At 45.3% G+C, this 17,000-nt stretch overlaps 1 protein-coding gene across 3 annotated transcripts in view; it reads right to left on the bottom strand.

Annotated features, from left to right (window-relative positions):
- Window positions 1-4,213: 4,213 nt before the first annotated feature.
- Window positions 4,214-17,000, bottom strand: part of Tmem132b (transmembrane protein 132B) — a 273,939-nt gene continuing 261,152 nt past the window's right edge. For all 3 annotated transcript variants that reach the window (XM_052755487.1, XM_052755486.1, XM_052755490.1), the window contains 3 exons: window positions 13,862-14,132; window positions 11,080-11,271; window positions 4,214-9,948 (listed from right to left, as the gene is read on the bottom strand). In XM_052755487.1, coding sequence (XP_052611447.1) covers window positions 8,812-9,948; window positions 11,080-11,271; window positions 13,862-14,132 — 1,600 coding nt within the window. In that variant the 3' untranslated portion in view covers window positions 4,214-8,811. The remainder of the gene's footprint in view (window positions 9,949-11,079; window positions 11,272-13,861; window positions 14,133-17,000) is intronic.

Raw genomic sequence — 17,000 nt, 5'->3', positions numbered from 1 at the left:
GATAACAATGAGAAGTAAGGAATGACACTCGTCTTCCCAAATTCTAGACAAAAATCTGGCCCTACTGTGTGCTGCCCCAAAGCTGCCCCAACAGACACACTAGCTTGGCTGTGTAGATTTGACTGTTCTCTATATTCTGCAGAGTCCATACCTGATACTTCAGCCTAAGAAGAGTCTGAGGCTGGGAACTGATGGTTGGGGCATAGACTTAAATCCAAGACATCAAGTCCTTTATACAGGCATTATAAGCAAGCAGCGTTGTAACCCTCAATTTCCAAAGAAAAGGGCATCAGCTAGATGTGACTCAGTATGTGACTGTCTCTCAGTCCCTTCCTTCCCTATGGGCTTAATCATTTCTTCCTTTCTCCCTCATCTTTCTCTTTCCTGTGCTGGGAATTTAACTCAGGGCTATAAGCATTCTATCACTGAGCTATGTCTCCAGCACTATCTTTAACTTCTATGTTGAGGCAGATTCTCACTTAGTTGCCCAGGACCTTGAACCTGAGGTCTTTCTGTCTTAGCTTCCTAAGTTACTGGGATGACAGACTTGAGCCACCTGGCCTGGATTGATTGTTTCTCTGTTTACTTAATTCTTACTCATCTTTCTCATTTTAAAATCTATTGTGGGTGAGGCGTATGAAATACATATGTTCTCATGTGTGTGAATACACACATGGATGTGAGAGCACCCATGAGGCTAGAAGTCAATGCCAGTTGTCTTCCTCTATCACTCACAGCCATGTTTTTCTGAGGCAGGGTCTCTCACAGAACCTGGGGCTCACTGATGCAGCAATACAGAGTGGTCATTGAACCTCAGGGATCCTCCTGGCCTTGTGCGAGGGCTATTCTTGGTTGTCAACTTGACTACATCTGGAATGAACTACAATTCAGAAATGGAGGCAGACACACCTGTGAGAGATTTTTTTTTTTTTTTTGGCTTGGTTTGAAGTCAATGAATCCACTTCTAGTCCAGACCTTTGAAGCCTTTAATCCAGATCTTGAGATGGCTCGTACCTTCTGCTGGAAGTCTACATATTATATAAGGACATAGAAGGAGGAAGTTTTTGCTCTTTGCCTGCTTGCCCTCATTTTGCTAGCACACCCATTCCTTTGTTGGAATTAGAGCCTACTTCTTTGGGACTCCAGCATATACTACAGTAGACCAACTGAGACATCCAGCCTTGTGGACTGAGCAACTATGGGATTCTTGAACTTCGAATTCACAGCCAGCCATTGTTGGATTAGCTGAACTGCAGTTTGTAAGTCATTCCAACATACCCTCTTCATATAGAGAGATTCATTCTATAAGTTATGTTACTCTAGAGAACACTGATTAATACACTCTGCCTCCCCAGCACTAGGGTTTGGGGTGAGCATTAAGACTCTTGGCTCTTTATGTGAGTGCTGGGGATCTGAACTCAAGTCCTCATGCTTGTGTGACAGGCATTGGACCAACTGAGTGACCTCCTCAGCTCTCATTCTTGTTCCATAGCTTTGACATCCCTTTAACCTCACAACTGTGTGTGTGTGTGTGTGTGTGTGTGTGTGTGTGTGTGTGTGTGTGTGTGTGTGTGTGTGTGTGGAATGTCCAGACTATTACCTGGTGTCATGGCTATTCTTGGTTGCCAACTTGACTACATCTAGAATTATCTGAAACCCAAGTGGCTGGGTACACCTGTGAGGGATTTTTTTTCTTAATTACATCATTTAAAGTGTGAAGACCCACCTTGAATCACTATCTTTAAGGTGGGAAGATACACCTTTAATTCAGATCTTTGGAGGTGGGGAGATCCACCTTTAATCTGGGCCACACCTTCTGCTGGCAGTCTATATAAAGAATGTGGGAAGACCTAAGCTACTGTGGGTGACGTCATTCCCTAGGTTGAGGTCCTGGACTCTAAGAGTGGAAAGGGTGAGCTGGGTACTAAGCATGCACGCATTCAACTTCTCTCTGCTTTTGACTGTGGATGTAACAGCTGCTTCAGGTTCCTGCCTTGACTTCCCCACAATGACAGACTATAACCTGGGCTGGTGAGCTAAAAATTAACCCTTTTCTTCCCCACATTGGTTTTTTGTTTGTTTGTTTGTTTGTCAGGATGTCTTATCACAGCAACAGAATGAGGCTATGGCAACTGCATTGGAATTCACATGGATATGATGGAGACTCACAGGTGGCTGTGATGGGGAAGGAAAACACATGCCCAAGGAAGTACCCCAAAGGGAAGCACACAGCCTGAGCTCTGTATCTCTGCTGTCCACGTCACTGCATTCTGAGGGTCAGCTTCCACTGGAGAAAGCCACATTAAAGGAACAGGTGATTTCTGAGTGGAAAAGACAAGGTACCATGGGTTCTGCCAGCCAGAGGAAATTGGAAGAATGAAGGAGAAACATCAGATCAAAAGACAAGTTAAGCCACCATGGGTCCTCAGCATCCAGAGTCCAGATCCATGTATTCAACCAGGCACAGATTAGACATAGTCAGAAAGAAGATGTCTGTACAAAGAACATAGACTTTTTTTCACACCAAACAAGACAGTATAACAACTATTGATAGTGCACAGACATTCTATCAGATAGAGTAAGTAACGCAGAGGCGGTCACAAACACGCAGAAGGGTATGTGTAAATTATATGCAAATCCTCCCGGGATCTTGTCCATCTCCTCCGAGGCACTGTAACCAAACATCCCAAAGATAATGAGCTGCAAATGTAGTATTGTCAAATGGGCAGAAAATCACCATTAACCAACCCCACTATTCTGAAACAGTATCCACCTGTGTGCTTACAAAGCACTTTATTATGATATCTGAAAATTTGCCCTCCTTGAGCTCCTGTGTCTAAGGATAGTTCAGTCCTCAACAGGAAATGATGAAGTTGTATCTCACAACCCACCAAGAACCACAGCAAAAGCCCAAGACATATTAGAGATGTTTCATCAAACATGAAAACTGCCCGGTGCTGGAAGTTGATACCATGACTGCGTCTTTGAACTGGGGAAGACGACTTCCCTAAGGGAATCATTATTTTCTGTCTAGGAAGTGGTAGTTTCCTGTCTGCTGGAGTCACAGAGAAGTCTATAAATGCCAGAGGCCAGGTAGGATATCCCTGTGCTCCTGTTTTCCTTCTAGAAATATCTAAAAAGCAAAGCAAGAATGCTGCATCACCTGTCATAATTGGACAAAGCCATCAAGAAATGAGCAGCCACCAAAGATTCTGACACCAAAAGAATCAGAAAAACAGTATTTGTATTTTGCCCTCATACATTAAAAAAAAAATCTAAACCTAAAGGACCTCCCTTTGATCCATCTCATTTCCTGCTTCCTTCCTTTTCAATTTGGGGAAGATTTTTACCAAATGGAGTACGTCTACTCTGAGGTCTGAGTAGCACACTGTTCTGTGATTCACCCCTCCTGGAAAGCTGTTAGTGGGAAGCAATTACCCCAAATGGACCTGTGTACCTGAGAGAGCTCTGGGGCTCATTTGCTGCCAGTATTTTAGAAGCAAGAAAGCAATTCCGACTCTCCAGAAGCCAGCGTCTGTACCCAGTTTCTTAACTGATGTCTTCAGGGCCCGATAAAAGATCAGATGTAGCATGAGGCATTGCCAAGGCATTACCAGGAGACGTCCTCATTCATCCTGAAGGAAATGGGGGGTAGTTTCAAGATTCTCATGGCCCTCAGACAACAAATAGCTCACTTTGGAAGAGCTGGCTGTAGTCTGAAGGAACGATCCCCACCAATACAGAGAAACCAGCACATCTCTCAAGTTCTAGAACATTTTTAGGTTTGGAGTTTTGCTTTGTTTTTTAGACAAAGGTTTAGAGAGAGATGGCCTAGCAGTTAAGAGCACTTTCAGCCCTTGCTGACATTACTTTGGGTGGCTCACAACTGCCTGTAATGCTAGCTCCAGGGTATCTGATGCCCTCATCTGGCCTCCATAGGTACAATACTCATGTGCATAATACACACACACACACACACACACACACACACACACACACACACAAATATACTTTTTAAATCATTTTTTAAGTAAAGGCTTTCTATAACTCCTAGGCAACATTTTCTTTTCATGTCCATGTAGTGCTGTATCAAGACTGTTAAACTCCCTGACTGAAAAGAATAAATTTTTTTTAAAAATCTATAAATATAACCCATGGCATGAGTACTAAAACTCAATAGAAAGCACACAATCAAAATAACACAACCATTGAAGAATGTTCAAATGTTTATTTCCATGTTAAAAATGATGAGTTACCCTGTGGTTAGAATATACCTTTATGCTGAAAAATGAAGTCATTTTATTTCTGAAATATTTCCAGTTGGGGAGGGAGGAAAAAATTCAGAATGTAATGAAGAGTAAGATCAAAATGTTCTGGAAGATTTCACCAACAATCCCAGCATGAGCCACAATGTCCTTTCCAGGTCAGAATTCCTAATTGGGTGTATTTTTCAATGTCAGACCCCGATGCTTTTCCCGTCATCCACTTAAATATGGTTGAGCTGGATGTCTGTACACTTAAAAGCTGTTTCACATGCTTTTATTTTTAAATGTATTTATTCCAGTACACCATTCACAGTTTCATTATATTGCCTATATTACATACAAAAATATCTGCTGTCTGTATTTCAGCAAAACTTTGTCCCACCATCCACCCTCTACATGACAGATGAGATGCATTACATTATACGGATACGGTTTTGATGGAGAAGAAAGGTGCAATTCATAAACCATCTATGGTGTCATTTACAAAGACCTGAATGGAGAAATGTGACTCTCTTTAGATGACCAGAGTAGAAAACCCAATGGGATGAAGATAGGACTTGGAATCACTGCCTGTGGTCACTGTTTGGGGACCAGGGGACTCCTCACTGATGGACACAGCTTCATTGTGGTCTCAACACCCTTTCTCTCCCTCTCTCTCTCTCTCTCTCTCTCTCTCTCTCTCTCTCTCTCTCTCTCTCTCTCTCTCTGTGTGTGTGTGTGCATGAATGCATGGAAGCATGTGTGTAGACCAGAAGTCAATCTCAGACGACATTCCTCAGGCATCATCTACCTTCATGTTGAGACAGGGTCTCTGACTGGGATCTGGAACTTGCCTATTAGGCAAGGCTGGCTGGAAAGGAAGTCTCAGGTGCTTGTCTGTCCCCACCTCCCCCATGCTGGGATTATAAGCATATACCAACATGCCTGGATTATTATGTGGGTGCTGGAGGGTCGGATTCCAGCCCTCAGACTTGTGCAGCAAACTTTACCAACTGAGCTCTCTCTCTCTCTCTCCAGCCCTGATAAGAGTAAACAAAAAAATGTTGATCAGAATACCAAACATGGCTTCCTAAACCTTAAATAAGTGAGTTACAAAATACTTCCACCCATAGGTGTGGCCAAGGGGTAAAATAAAATCAATGCATGTCTTGGCTGTATTTGTGTCTATAAATAGAAATGTTCTGCCTAGACAGCTCAGAACTGCCATAGTCTGGGAATGTGCCCTGGCCAGTGTACCATGCAGACAGTTTTCTAATATTAGTTAGATGTTGCTCTCTGGCCAAAGCTCCCATTGTACCTGTGAGTCTCTCAGATCTAGCACACCTACCGTTCAGCTCCAGTTCTTTGGTGTGGCCACCTGCCTCTTGAGTCCCTATTCCTTGACCCCAAAAGTACCACATGCAAATTCTGAAGACAGTGGCATCATTGTCTTTGAATGTCCTGGGTCACACTACCAGGTGTCCATCACATGTCTCAATCTCTGTGTGGCCAAAGAGCTTATAGCCTGCCACTATCTCCCGAATCCCTCAGGATGAATCTGAGCATAAACATCACTCTGGCGGCAGAGCAAGGGACTTGATAATGTGTGTCTGGATCAGGTTAAATAATCATAAATATATATATATATGAAATAAATATATCAAGTTATAATTTGGATCTCTCAGCCGTGAAAACTGAAGTCCAGGCAACTGCATGGATTTTAAGGCTTGATGGTTTATGCAATCTCCCCCATTCTAGTTCAGGTGTTTTAGGAGCTAGCACAAACATCATAGCTGACTTGATGGAAAACTCAGGTGAGATAGCCACAGTGTATGATCTGCATGAGATATTTAGAGCATAAGATGCTTCCATGACACTGAGATGCTGAATCCTGTCCAAACCAAATCTAAGAATGACGGGCAGGTTCTGTTGATTCCTACCAACTGACTGAGTCTGTAACTCCTTGGTATGCACACACACACACACACACACACACACACACACACACACACAGATGCGGACACTAGTGCGTATGTATGTATATAACTGTGTGTCACATGTTTAAAAAATGTCATTTCCCTCAGAACCTGCCACTTGACTTTGTTTTGAACTGACGGTGTCCTAACACAAAGATACGGTAAAATGTGCACTGAGGCGAATTTACTGAGTGTATCTAAGAGGCCCATGGAGGCATCTTCAGCACCGTGGTCAGCTCCTCCCCGCCCACTTCAAGCCTGTCAATCACTTACTTATGCTGCCCTTAGGAATTTCCTGCTAAGCTATATAGGCAAGCCCAGGGCCTCACCTAAACAATAGGAGGCAGCCTGCTTTGTGTGCCCTTGTCTCCAGACAGGTGCCTCACTATCGATTCCCATTATTTCTGTGATGGGAGATAGGATTTTTAAATGGCTCATGAAAGGAGCCACACTTATCTGCAACTTTGCTGTCCTGCACAGGTGGTGTGGGGCTACCTGCTCCCAGTCCAACCTTTCCAGAAGCAGCCAGCTAACTAGAGACCTCTTAGCAGCAGCAGATGTCAGCCAAGGTTATGCAACACCTTCATCTCCTGGCTTCAGTCTCTGATGGAAGGTTTTGAGAACCCCGGTAGCTCCAGTTCTTAGAAGTCATTCTAAACACAGAAGCAAGTGAATCGTAGTTCTGGAGGTTGAAGTCTGAGACCTACATGCCCAACCCTGTTTGTAAACACACTGCAATGCTGGGCGTGGGAGAGGCAGGGAGAATGTCTTAGCTGTCCCGTCATGGCTACAGGAGGGCCAGCTGCCTTGTTTCCAGCCTGGACATACACAAAATGAGAGCAGAGGAATAAGAAAACGTCTCCTCTGAGAGGCTCAGATATCAGCCCTTGGACATCAGTGACCCCCTGCATGTGCTTCCTGCTTTGGACCTTTTAAAATCCCATTTTAGGGAGCTGACAATGACTCGGTTAGTTCACAATGTGGCATACTAGTCAAGTGCCTGGGTTTCTAGTTACATCATCGTGATAAACAAAAATGTCACATTTTGCCAATCCAAAGATCTCTGCCTTCCTTGAAGCTGTTCATGATGCTTGTAAAGAGCACTTTTATTTAAAATTATGCAAAAAAATCTTTTTTCTCTTGCAACTTTGACTGAATACCATAGTTTTTTTGTAACAGCTGACTCCTGGGCTCTGGGACATTCATTTATAGTTATGGATTTGGAGAAACCATTGCTTTCTCTACCAAAAGGTGCCTGAGATGGTTTCTTCTCTGTCCAAGTGACAATTGAGGGTTCTGTTTTTTTTTTTTCAGTCATTGTATGGATGACTTCTATATATTGCTAACTTGAAACATCGATGTTTTTTTTAAATATGCAAAGTGGAAAGTTGAATGTGAAGCTGTTTCTTCATTCCTTTTCTGTGTAGATCAATCCTGCTTTTTAAAAGAGTTGTTTTTTCTAGTTATGTGTATGTGTGTCTGTGTATGCGCACATGAGTGCAGTACCCACTGAGTCCAGAAGAGGGTATCAGATCCCATGGCCCTAGAGTTACAGAAGGTTTGTGAGCCACCACGTGGGTGCTGTGATCTGACCTCCAGGTCCTACACAAGAGTAGCAAGTGCTCTTAACCACCAAGCCATCTCTCCAGCCCTTCAATCCTGCTTTTTATTTTACTTTGAATAATACACTGTGTTGAGCACAAAGGACTTATATCCCTACTGTGATGTTGGAGTCTCTCTGCCCTCAGAACTCTACCCCCAGGAGATCTGCAAATAACTAACAAGCAGACAATGAAAACAGATGCTTGTGACACAACTTTTCTCCAAATTGGTTAAACTTCATGTGGAAAATGATTGTAAAAAGAAAAAAATCTCTCTTCTGGGTCTCCAGTGAGATCCCTGTTGCCGAGATAGATAACAAAGTCCAATGGCAAGAAGAAGGAGACAAAGCATGAGAATATGCTGCTTAAACACCATCCCCAGCAACAAAGTTTTAAAAAAAAAAAATGACATCCTGTGTGGAGACTCAGAAATGTCAGGATGTGATGAGCCCCAGTGAACAAAACTCATAGGAACAACATAATTCTTCTTTATGTGTTTCTGAAACAACCCCTCCCCCTCAAAAAATGTAAGGTCAAAAGAACAAGTGCGAGTCCAAATGTATATAAAAATAATGAGCCTCACTCCTGACAACTAAGGAAGCTACATTCAGTCATCTTCCGCCATGGAGATCCGAACTCAGGCCACACGCAATGAGTGTCCACTGTGCTTTAAAAGGGCTAGGAATAGAAAAATCACCATCCGGAACATCCCTCATTACACACGGCCATTGGTCATGAGGTGACCAACAGTGTCTGTGGGGTCGTGTCTACCGCTAGGCTGCTGCCTCTGAATGTCTCCCATCCCTGGGAGCCACTGTTTTGTAGACATCACCCAGCTCTCTAGACGGCTGATACCCACTTAGAGAGGGATCCCTCCAGACCCCCTACCCTGACACTTTGTTGAGTCACCCCCTATTGCTGATCAGACTCACTGCTCCACCGTTCAGAAAACAGAAGGCATAAAGGTGAATACGAACTTAAGAAAGGACTTTACATCTGGTCCTGTAGTCTTTCCATATAGTCTCTGAAGTCCTGTGAGTCCCCCAGCCCCATATCCTGGCAGACCCACTTGATGCTGTCATCGCTGTCAAACAAGATGGAGTTGGTGTATGGGCCCCCATCCTCAGGGAGGATGGTGGTGTAGGAAGTAAACTTGACTCTCTTCCTCTTTGGGCCGGAGGAACCCATAGGTTCGTTTTTCAGCTCTTTCTCATATACATAGTCAGGAGGCCTAAGCAGCTGACTATGAAAAGTCTTCTGGGAATTGCCATTCAGCAGGAAGTTCCTCTCCTCGAACTGCAGACCCCTGTCAATCATGGTTGTGCACTCCTCCGAGGGGAGAGTGATGTCCACGGGGTTCTCCAGAAGTTCTACCTCATTCCCAAGCCAGACCCAGTCGTGGGAATGGGGGATGTTGCCTTGCTCACTTACTGCAAACCTTTTGTGTCTATACTTCCAAGCAAAGGCCACGCAGTTGATCAGGAAGACCAAGATGGCCAGACAGAAGACACAGAGCAGGGCGTACATGCCAATCTCCAAATCTGTTAACCCCCTGGAGGTCATCGTGAGGTCACCAGGGTTATTGGATTCTGGTAACTTCCCCTGAGTGGGGAAGCTTGTGAAGGCATCTGCTCCACCTTTGAGTAGCTTTCCTCCCATAGGAGACTGTGGGGTTGTGCTTTTGTTGGTCCTGTCCTCGTGGCCAACTGGTGAGCCATGTTGGAACCACTCCTGGGCTGCTCGCTCCTGGCTTCCCTCACGCTCTATGGAATTGCTGAGGTGGCCTTTGTATTCCCGGTTTACGCCTTCGATATCATTGCCACCTCCTCGGTGCTCGTGCATCCCAGGTTCAAATCTGACCTTGACATTTCCTTTACCCACAGCGAGAGTACTCTTCCTCTTGTTCTTCTGACAAGATTCACTGATCGACATTTCTAGCTTGATCAGGGGACCCTGTCCTTCGCCCTCAGCAACGACGATTGGCCATCTGGTCTGAGGGTTTGGCTGGATGGATACCACCATTTCGTCCAAGGAGGAAACGGTCACTGAGAAATCCTTGGGATCGTAAATGTCTAAAGGCGTCACTGAGCCATCACTGAACAAAATCCAGGAACTGACTATGGCCTCCTAAGGAAAATGAAACCAGAGCACAGTATTATAACCAGGTTCCTTCAAACTTACAAACACAATTTCCTTTGGGCATTACTGGCATCTACAGATAGAGGTGAATTCCTGTATGTGATGGCCTTAGCTCTTGTTATGTCCTGACCTTGTATCATTAATGTACTATAGTCCCACTGACATGAGGTGCCAGGAATGTACTTTGATGGATACATTAAAGTGTAAATTAATTGATTGCATGCCTTCCCATGGAGTGTGACTTTGACCTTTGTGTAGAAACTCGGGAAGATCAGGAGATTTATCTGAATCAATTCCAGATGTAACTAATCAGGTTACCGTTCAAGATGATGTCACTTTGAACACCCTTTATCAGGAAGTCAGTGCTGACACAGCAAAACCTCACTTGGAGGAAGTTCTTGGTAAATGAGGTGGTGTGAAGCTGGCTGATTTAAATGGAACCATGCCCCTATCTCCTTTATAAATGTTTTGTGCATGTTTAAAAACATGGGAGAGCTTTAGCATTGGCAACCCCTGCTATCAATAGGACAATCTGGTACGAATTAGCCATTCTTATTCAAGAAGCTGAAATGGAGTCTCCAAGCCTCAAAAAAATCACCTTCTGTTTGGCAGGGGCGAGAACAGGGGATCCCTTGATCATGGTCTAGTAGCAATCCATGCCTCGCCTAGATCAACCCACGGAAAAGCAAAGAACACCAGAAGATATAGCTAAGCCCTGAGTGCCATCCTCAGAGACAGAGAGAAACTGGATAAGAAGCAAGGAGAAGCCGGGTGGTGGTGGCATAAGCCTTTAATCCCAGCACTCGGGAGGCAGAGGCAGGTGGATCTCTGTCAGTTCGAGGCCAGCCTGGGCTACAGAGTGAGATCCAGAATGAGCACCAAAACTACACAGAGAAACCCTGTCTCCAAAAACCAAGAAGGAGGAGGAGGAGAAGGAGGAGGAGGGGGAGGGGGAGGGAGAGGGAAAGGAGGAGGAGGAGAAGGAGAAGGAGAAGAAGAAAGGAGATTCAAGAGCTGCCAGGCCTGGCTGTGACACTCTTCTAGCCTCCCATGCAAGGAGTCATTAACTGAAGGCAGGGCTAACTTCATGCCCAGATCACGAGGCCCTGGGAGTCTCACCTGCTGTGGGGCTTGGAACACATCCTGAGCAGCCACTGTAGAGACAATGGCCCTCTTGTCTACCTTGTGAGGCTGCAGGGAAAGGGACAGGCCAGCCACCAGTTGCACACCCAGCTCTGTGATGGTGACACGGTCATCCAGGACAATAACTGTCTTCTCAGCCAGGATGGAGTCAGAGAGAGGCGAGAGGACCTGAGAAGGCAAGGTAGAAAGCTTGTGACTTTGCCCCCATGGGAACCCCCCCTTAACTCCCAAGCAGATAGAGCCATCAGTGACCCGTCGAGTGTCCTGGTAAAGGGACACAGTGACAGGTGTTTACGCGGGTCTGTCGTTGTTCAATAGCACAGGCTGAAGGTGATTGAAAGGGATGGCCTTGGTTCACATCTCTTGATTCCTACATGACAATGACTAGAATATATTTATACTCTAAGGAAAAAGAGGGTTGAGGTTAAGAATCCACATCGAACTTTTCTACCTTGGTGATAGGTATGAAAGAAGTGAGGCTTTTTCAACAGCTGTTAAGCAGTTTCTGAGCATGCTGGATTGGTGGCACAGTCTCCGAGGAAGTGGCATTCAGCCCAGCTCTCTCTGCACATCCCTTCTAGTGGGCAGATGTTTGTCACCGAGCACCAATGATTACCGCATGGGCCACTGGGTCATCACTGGATAAACCAGTTCGAGTGGCATTTCCTAAGCAGTTATTCCTCCTAACACACCTTCCGGTGTGCAGCTGGGGGTGGGGGACTAAATCCAAGAGCTAATGCCTGGTAGGTGGAATTGTTCCTAGAATATTCCCCCGGAAGACTTCCTGCCTTCACTCACCCCTGACACTTGTAGGGGGAAAAAAAGATGAGAACTCATTCTTCAGTGCCACTCAACATAGCCACCCAAAAGCCAGATGGGGCTGAATCACACAGGGGATGTAAATGTGTGGTCACCAGAGCTCTTTGGAGTGGGGCGGGAGAGGCTGTGCTCCCAGCTAGTGACAGAAAGAAGTCAGGGACCCTCAGAGTCCCTACTGACAATGGGGGAACTCCATGAGAAGGAATGCACAGGGCTCCTGGCTGACAGCAGCCAGGAGACAGGGGCCTCAGTGCTAGAAGCAGAAAGAGGGAAGATCTCCCAAGAAGGTGAGTGAGACCTGACTGACGCCAGCCTTGGGGTGTCATATAGAGCCCAGTCAAGCCCACCTAGTGTCCCAGCCTACAGAGACATCACTGAATAAATGAGTGTCAAGCAAGGTGTAAATCTGTGGTGTCAGATGTAAATGTGTGGTGTCTTGTAAGGCGGAAATAGAAAACAAGCCGGGCGCACGCCTTTAATCCCAGCAGAGGAAGTGGGATCTCTGTGAGTTCGAGGCCAACCTGGGCTACAGAGTGAGTTCCAGGAAAGGCGCAAAGCTACACAGAGAAACCCTGCCTCAAAAAACAAAAACAAAACAAAACAAAAAAAAACAAAAAAAGAAAAAGAAGAAATAGAAAACAAATGCAGACTATAACACGCTTTGGCCAACTGCACCCAAAGTTAAACCTTGGAAGCACCTAAAACATGGCTTAACTATGATCGATAATATTTTAAATCAGTAAAAAAAAAAAAAAAAATCTGCATAATGATCTTACCAAAATTGGCAATAAAATGTGTTTGTTACAAGGTAATAAAGACTATTCAGTTACGGCCCCCTCTTTATCTTATGAAAACTGTACTTTTTCAGTTTCATTTTGTCTCCTATTCTGGGTGTAACATGGACAATGGTTAAACGGTAAGGCTGGGGGCGGGTTCAGCTTTTAGGAGGTTTACTACTATCTACTCTACTTTGCAAAAAAGGAAAGTGTTGTGGTTAGCAAGATGGCACAGTGGGTGAGGGCGCTTGCTCTGCCAACCTGGTCACCCGGGTCCAATTCTCAGAACCCACATAAAGGTGGAACAGAAGAACCAACTCTACACAAGGTGTCCTCTGACCTCCAAAGACCCACACTCTGTGGCATACACACCCCCATATACACACAATCCCAATATGAATAAGAAAATTAATGTTTAAAAAATCTAAAAGTTCTCATCTCGAAGAAGGTAATTTCTGATACTGTATCTTTAATTTAGCTTTCTCTAATGAAGAAGATATTTTTCTATACTCTAAAAACCCAAGAGAATTTTTTTTTAATTTAAAATAACTTCTTGATCATTTCAGGCGATATATTTTGATCAGATTCACTCTCTCCCCATCCTCCCAGATCCACCCACTTCCCCACTCAATCCAACTTTATGTCCTCTTTATTGGTTTAAAAAAAATTCCAAGTTTAATTTGTACTGGCTGTAAATCACTGGGTAGGTGATCTCCACTGAAGTGTGACTGAGCTACCAGGGGCCACATGCTTAGAGAAAACAGACTCTCCTCCCGGCAGCTATCAAGGGCCCATAGCTTCTCGGCTAAGGGTTGGACCTCAAGCCTGCCTACCCGCTCCATGCTGGGATCCTGTCTGGCTTGAGTGGGCACAGGTCTTGTGCATGCTCTCTAATCACTGTGAGGTCATACGTGCATTAGCCCTGTCACGTCGGGGAAATACTGCTTCCTTGCCCATGTTCTCTGAGTTTGGGGCTATAAAACTGGTCAACTGACCCACCTGCACACAGGCTAAACATGTGTAAGTTGATGCACGCTGGTGTGTGACGTGCACACATGCGATGCGTGCACAGAGCTGTACTGGGGACAGTTAACTGGGGAACCACGGATGTTAAGGAGAAAGTGACAAAGACCCACACACACACCCATCCCACCCCACGATACCTGCACAGTAGTGATGCCCGGCTCCCGCCCTGCCAGGATCCTGCCATCCTGTAACTCGGCAATTTTCGGTTCCTCCACCTTCACAAACTCGGTCACAAGGTCGGTGATGTCAAACTGCCAGTCGGGGCCCAGCATGTAGGTCAGCTGACCCAGGTCAGGTGACTCAGTTACAAACTGAGTGAGAACCCGCACCAGGGCATGCTGGTACTGCAGAGTGCACCCTCGCCCCTTCTTCTCCTCATCTTCCTCATCATCACTCTCCCGGGTGGGCCTGGAGCACAGACAGAGCAAAACGAAATCAAGCCTCCTCCTTAGCGGGGAAACCTTGCCTGCCCTTGACACGGCCTGACTGTCGGAGGAAATGCGGCGGGTTTTCTCCTACTAGGTCTCCTCATCCATTGATCCATCCACTCATCCATCCACTCATCCAATGAACAAATGAATTCACCCAGTGAACAAATGAATTCATCCAGTGAACAAATGAATTCATCCAGTGAACAAATGAATTCATCCAGTGAACAAATGAATTCATCCATTCATTTATCTCTTTCTCTCGATTCCTCTTCCCCTCCTTCCATTTTCTCCTGACCCCTAATTCTCAACAGCTCTCCCAGAGAAATCTTCTCTGTCTCTTCAATTCTAGAGCCTTCCCTTTGAGAAGAACTTGCCCTGTGACCTCCCAGGGGAGGGTTGTGCTGGCTGCCGGCTGCTCTGTGGATGGAGACCGTGCCAGGAAGCGCAGAGCAGTAACCACAACCCCTGCCATGCGGAGTCAGAGAGACCACAGCCTGTTCTCCCAGAGTGACAGCCGACATCCCTGTGCATTGAGTTAGCCTACCATGAGCTCTGCCTCCCATGACAGACAGACAGACAGACATCACAGTGGCTACACATACTTAGTTCCTTCAACTTTCCCAGAACCTGGAGACTGAGGTTTAACTCTTGTCCTAATGTTACTGATAAGGAAACCAAGATGGGGAGATCAGAGGCTCTTAATCAAGGCCAGAAACTGGTCATCTGCAGAGGCGAGGCTAAGGCCAAGCAACCTGCCCCTTCATGTGCCCTCTCCTTTTCTAGGTCCATTCCATCCTTCCTCACGGTGGCTGTGGACAAACCAAGCTTCACAGCACTCACCAAGTGGGCCCAGTCAACTGCTAACTACAGATTTGAACCCAACTGCCTTTGATTTCTGAAACAATTTGCTGTCCCCTTAAAAGTCTGAGAACAATATAGGAAAGTATATAAAAAACTCTCCAGAACTGCCTTAGAGCAATTCCAGGTCCCCAAAGAGGTGGCAACTTATCTTTACTGATAAGAAAAAAATGGTTTTGGGGGGACAAAAGGATGCAGCATTAAAAAACAGAGAGGCATACTTGCTATGATGGAATGTGAAATGTCCTGCACAGGCTTGTGTGTCTGAATACTTTGTCCTGAGCAGGTTTGGGAGGTAGTGAAGCCCCAGAACCTAGCTGGAGGAAGCAAGATCCCAGAGGACAAGCCTTAATATTTCCAGCACATCCTCACTGTCCGTCCCCACTGCTTCCTGATTTCCCTTGCTGTGAACAAGCAGCCCCCTGCTGCCACTGTCACACCTTCCCCATCGTGAATGAAAACAACCCTTTCCTCACCAGGTTGCTTCCATCATAGAGTTGGTCACAGCAACAAGAAAAGTAACTAACACTGGGGCAGTGGTGGCACACTCCTTTAATCCCAGCACTCGGGATGCAGAGCCAGGTGGATCTCTGTGAGTTTGAGGCCAGCCTGGGCTACAGAGTGAGTTCCAGGAAAGGTGCAAAGCTACACAGAGAGACTGTCTCAAAAAAAAAAAAAAGAAAAGAAAAGAAAAGTAACTAACAAGCGATTTAAAAAAAAAAAACTTATCTTTTTATTTTCAGCCTTTCAGAATACATCCCAGAGACAGTATCTGTTTGGTGCATGCATGCTACCCAGGATTTCCAGACACATGCTGCTCTCCCTTAGAGAAGAAATCCACACAGGCCCCCAAACAACATCAGCAACATTCAATAACATGTCCACACTTTCTTTGGACTGCCTTTTAGATTAGATGTGTTTTATCACAAATGATAGCACTCAGTAATCTGTGCTAGTGATGTGAATTAACTAAACAGACTGAATTGAAAGACTATCTTAAACAAGTCAGAGGCACACTACGATGGTCTGTGTTAATCAGCTGACGTGTTTAAGATCTCTCTTTTGTCTTTAAATCTCTGACATGCTTCAGATCTCTCCTCTGTCTTTAAATCTCAGAATTGTCACTGTGATGTGCTGTCATGCAGATTTCTTAGGTCTGTCCCATTGGTGGTTTCCGTGGATGTATGCTTCTGCAGACTTATGTATTTTGCCAGATTCGGTCCGTTTTCATCATGAGCTCTCAGCCTCACATTCGTTGTCCTCTCCCTAGGTCTGGGTCCAGGCATTTCAGACATCTTGTCATTGTCCCACACGTCCCTCATGTTCTGCCTAGCTGAGTTTGGGTGTTATTTAGACCAATTTGTATCTTCCATCCCTCAGTCCATTGGCCTTATTCTGCTATCCTTCCTGTGCCTACTCACTGGGGGTTTTCTCTAGTTTCTTCTCCTTGCTGAGACTACCTATAATCTCAATGTTGCCGAGACTACTTATGATTCTGTGTCAAATACCCACCCCCTCCAGGTAACAAGTGATTTCAATATTACAATCCACGTGTTTTGTATATTATGATTCAAAAAAAGAACAAAGACAAAAACAAAAAAAAAAAATGCTGATGCTACCAGGTTCCACTTCAGTTAAATCTGCACTGGTTTGGCACACAGGCTCTGGTTTCAATGGTGATTTGGAGTTTAGAGGCTATCAATAGTGTTCTGGTCTCAGTGGTGTTCCCCTGATATCCTGGCTCCCATTCCGGCCCTGCTGATTTTTCTCCAGGGGTAATGTGTACCTCCTTGTTCAAGGGGACAGGAGGAAGGTGTCAATCACACAGGCGGTGTCACTTTGCTGCGCTTCGTGTTTCAGAGGAACTTGGGAGTCCAGTGCTAGGCCTTTGTGGCATCCTGAGCCTATGTGTCAAAGCATGTCTGAGTTTTCCCATCACTCGTCATCTGGAAAAGTCGATTTGTTTCAACACCATTGGTTTAACAGC

The sequence above is a fragment of the Peromyscus californicus genome, unplaced genomic scaffold (assembly GCF_007827085.1).
Source record: "Peromyscus californicus insignis strain IS unplaced genomic scaffold, ASM782708v3 Scaffold_2__1_contigs__length_46816999, whole genome shotgun sequence".
NCBI lineage: Eukaryota > Metazoa > Chordata > Mammalia > Rodentia > Cricetidae > Peromyscus > Peromyscus californicus.
This window is presented reverse-complemented; position numbering and strand designations above follow the sequence as displayed.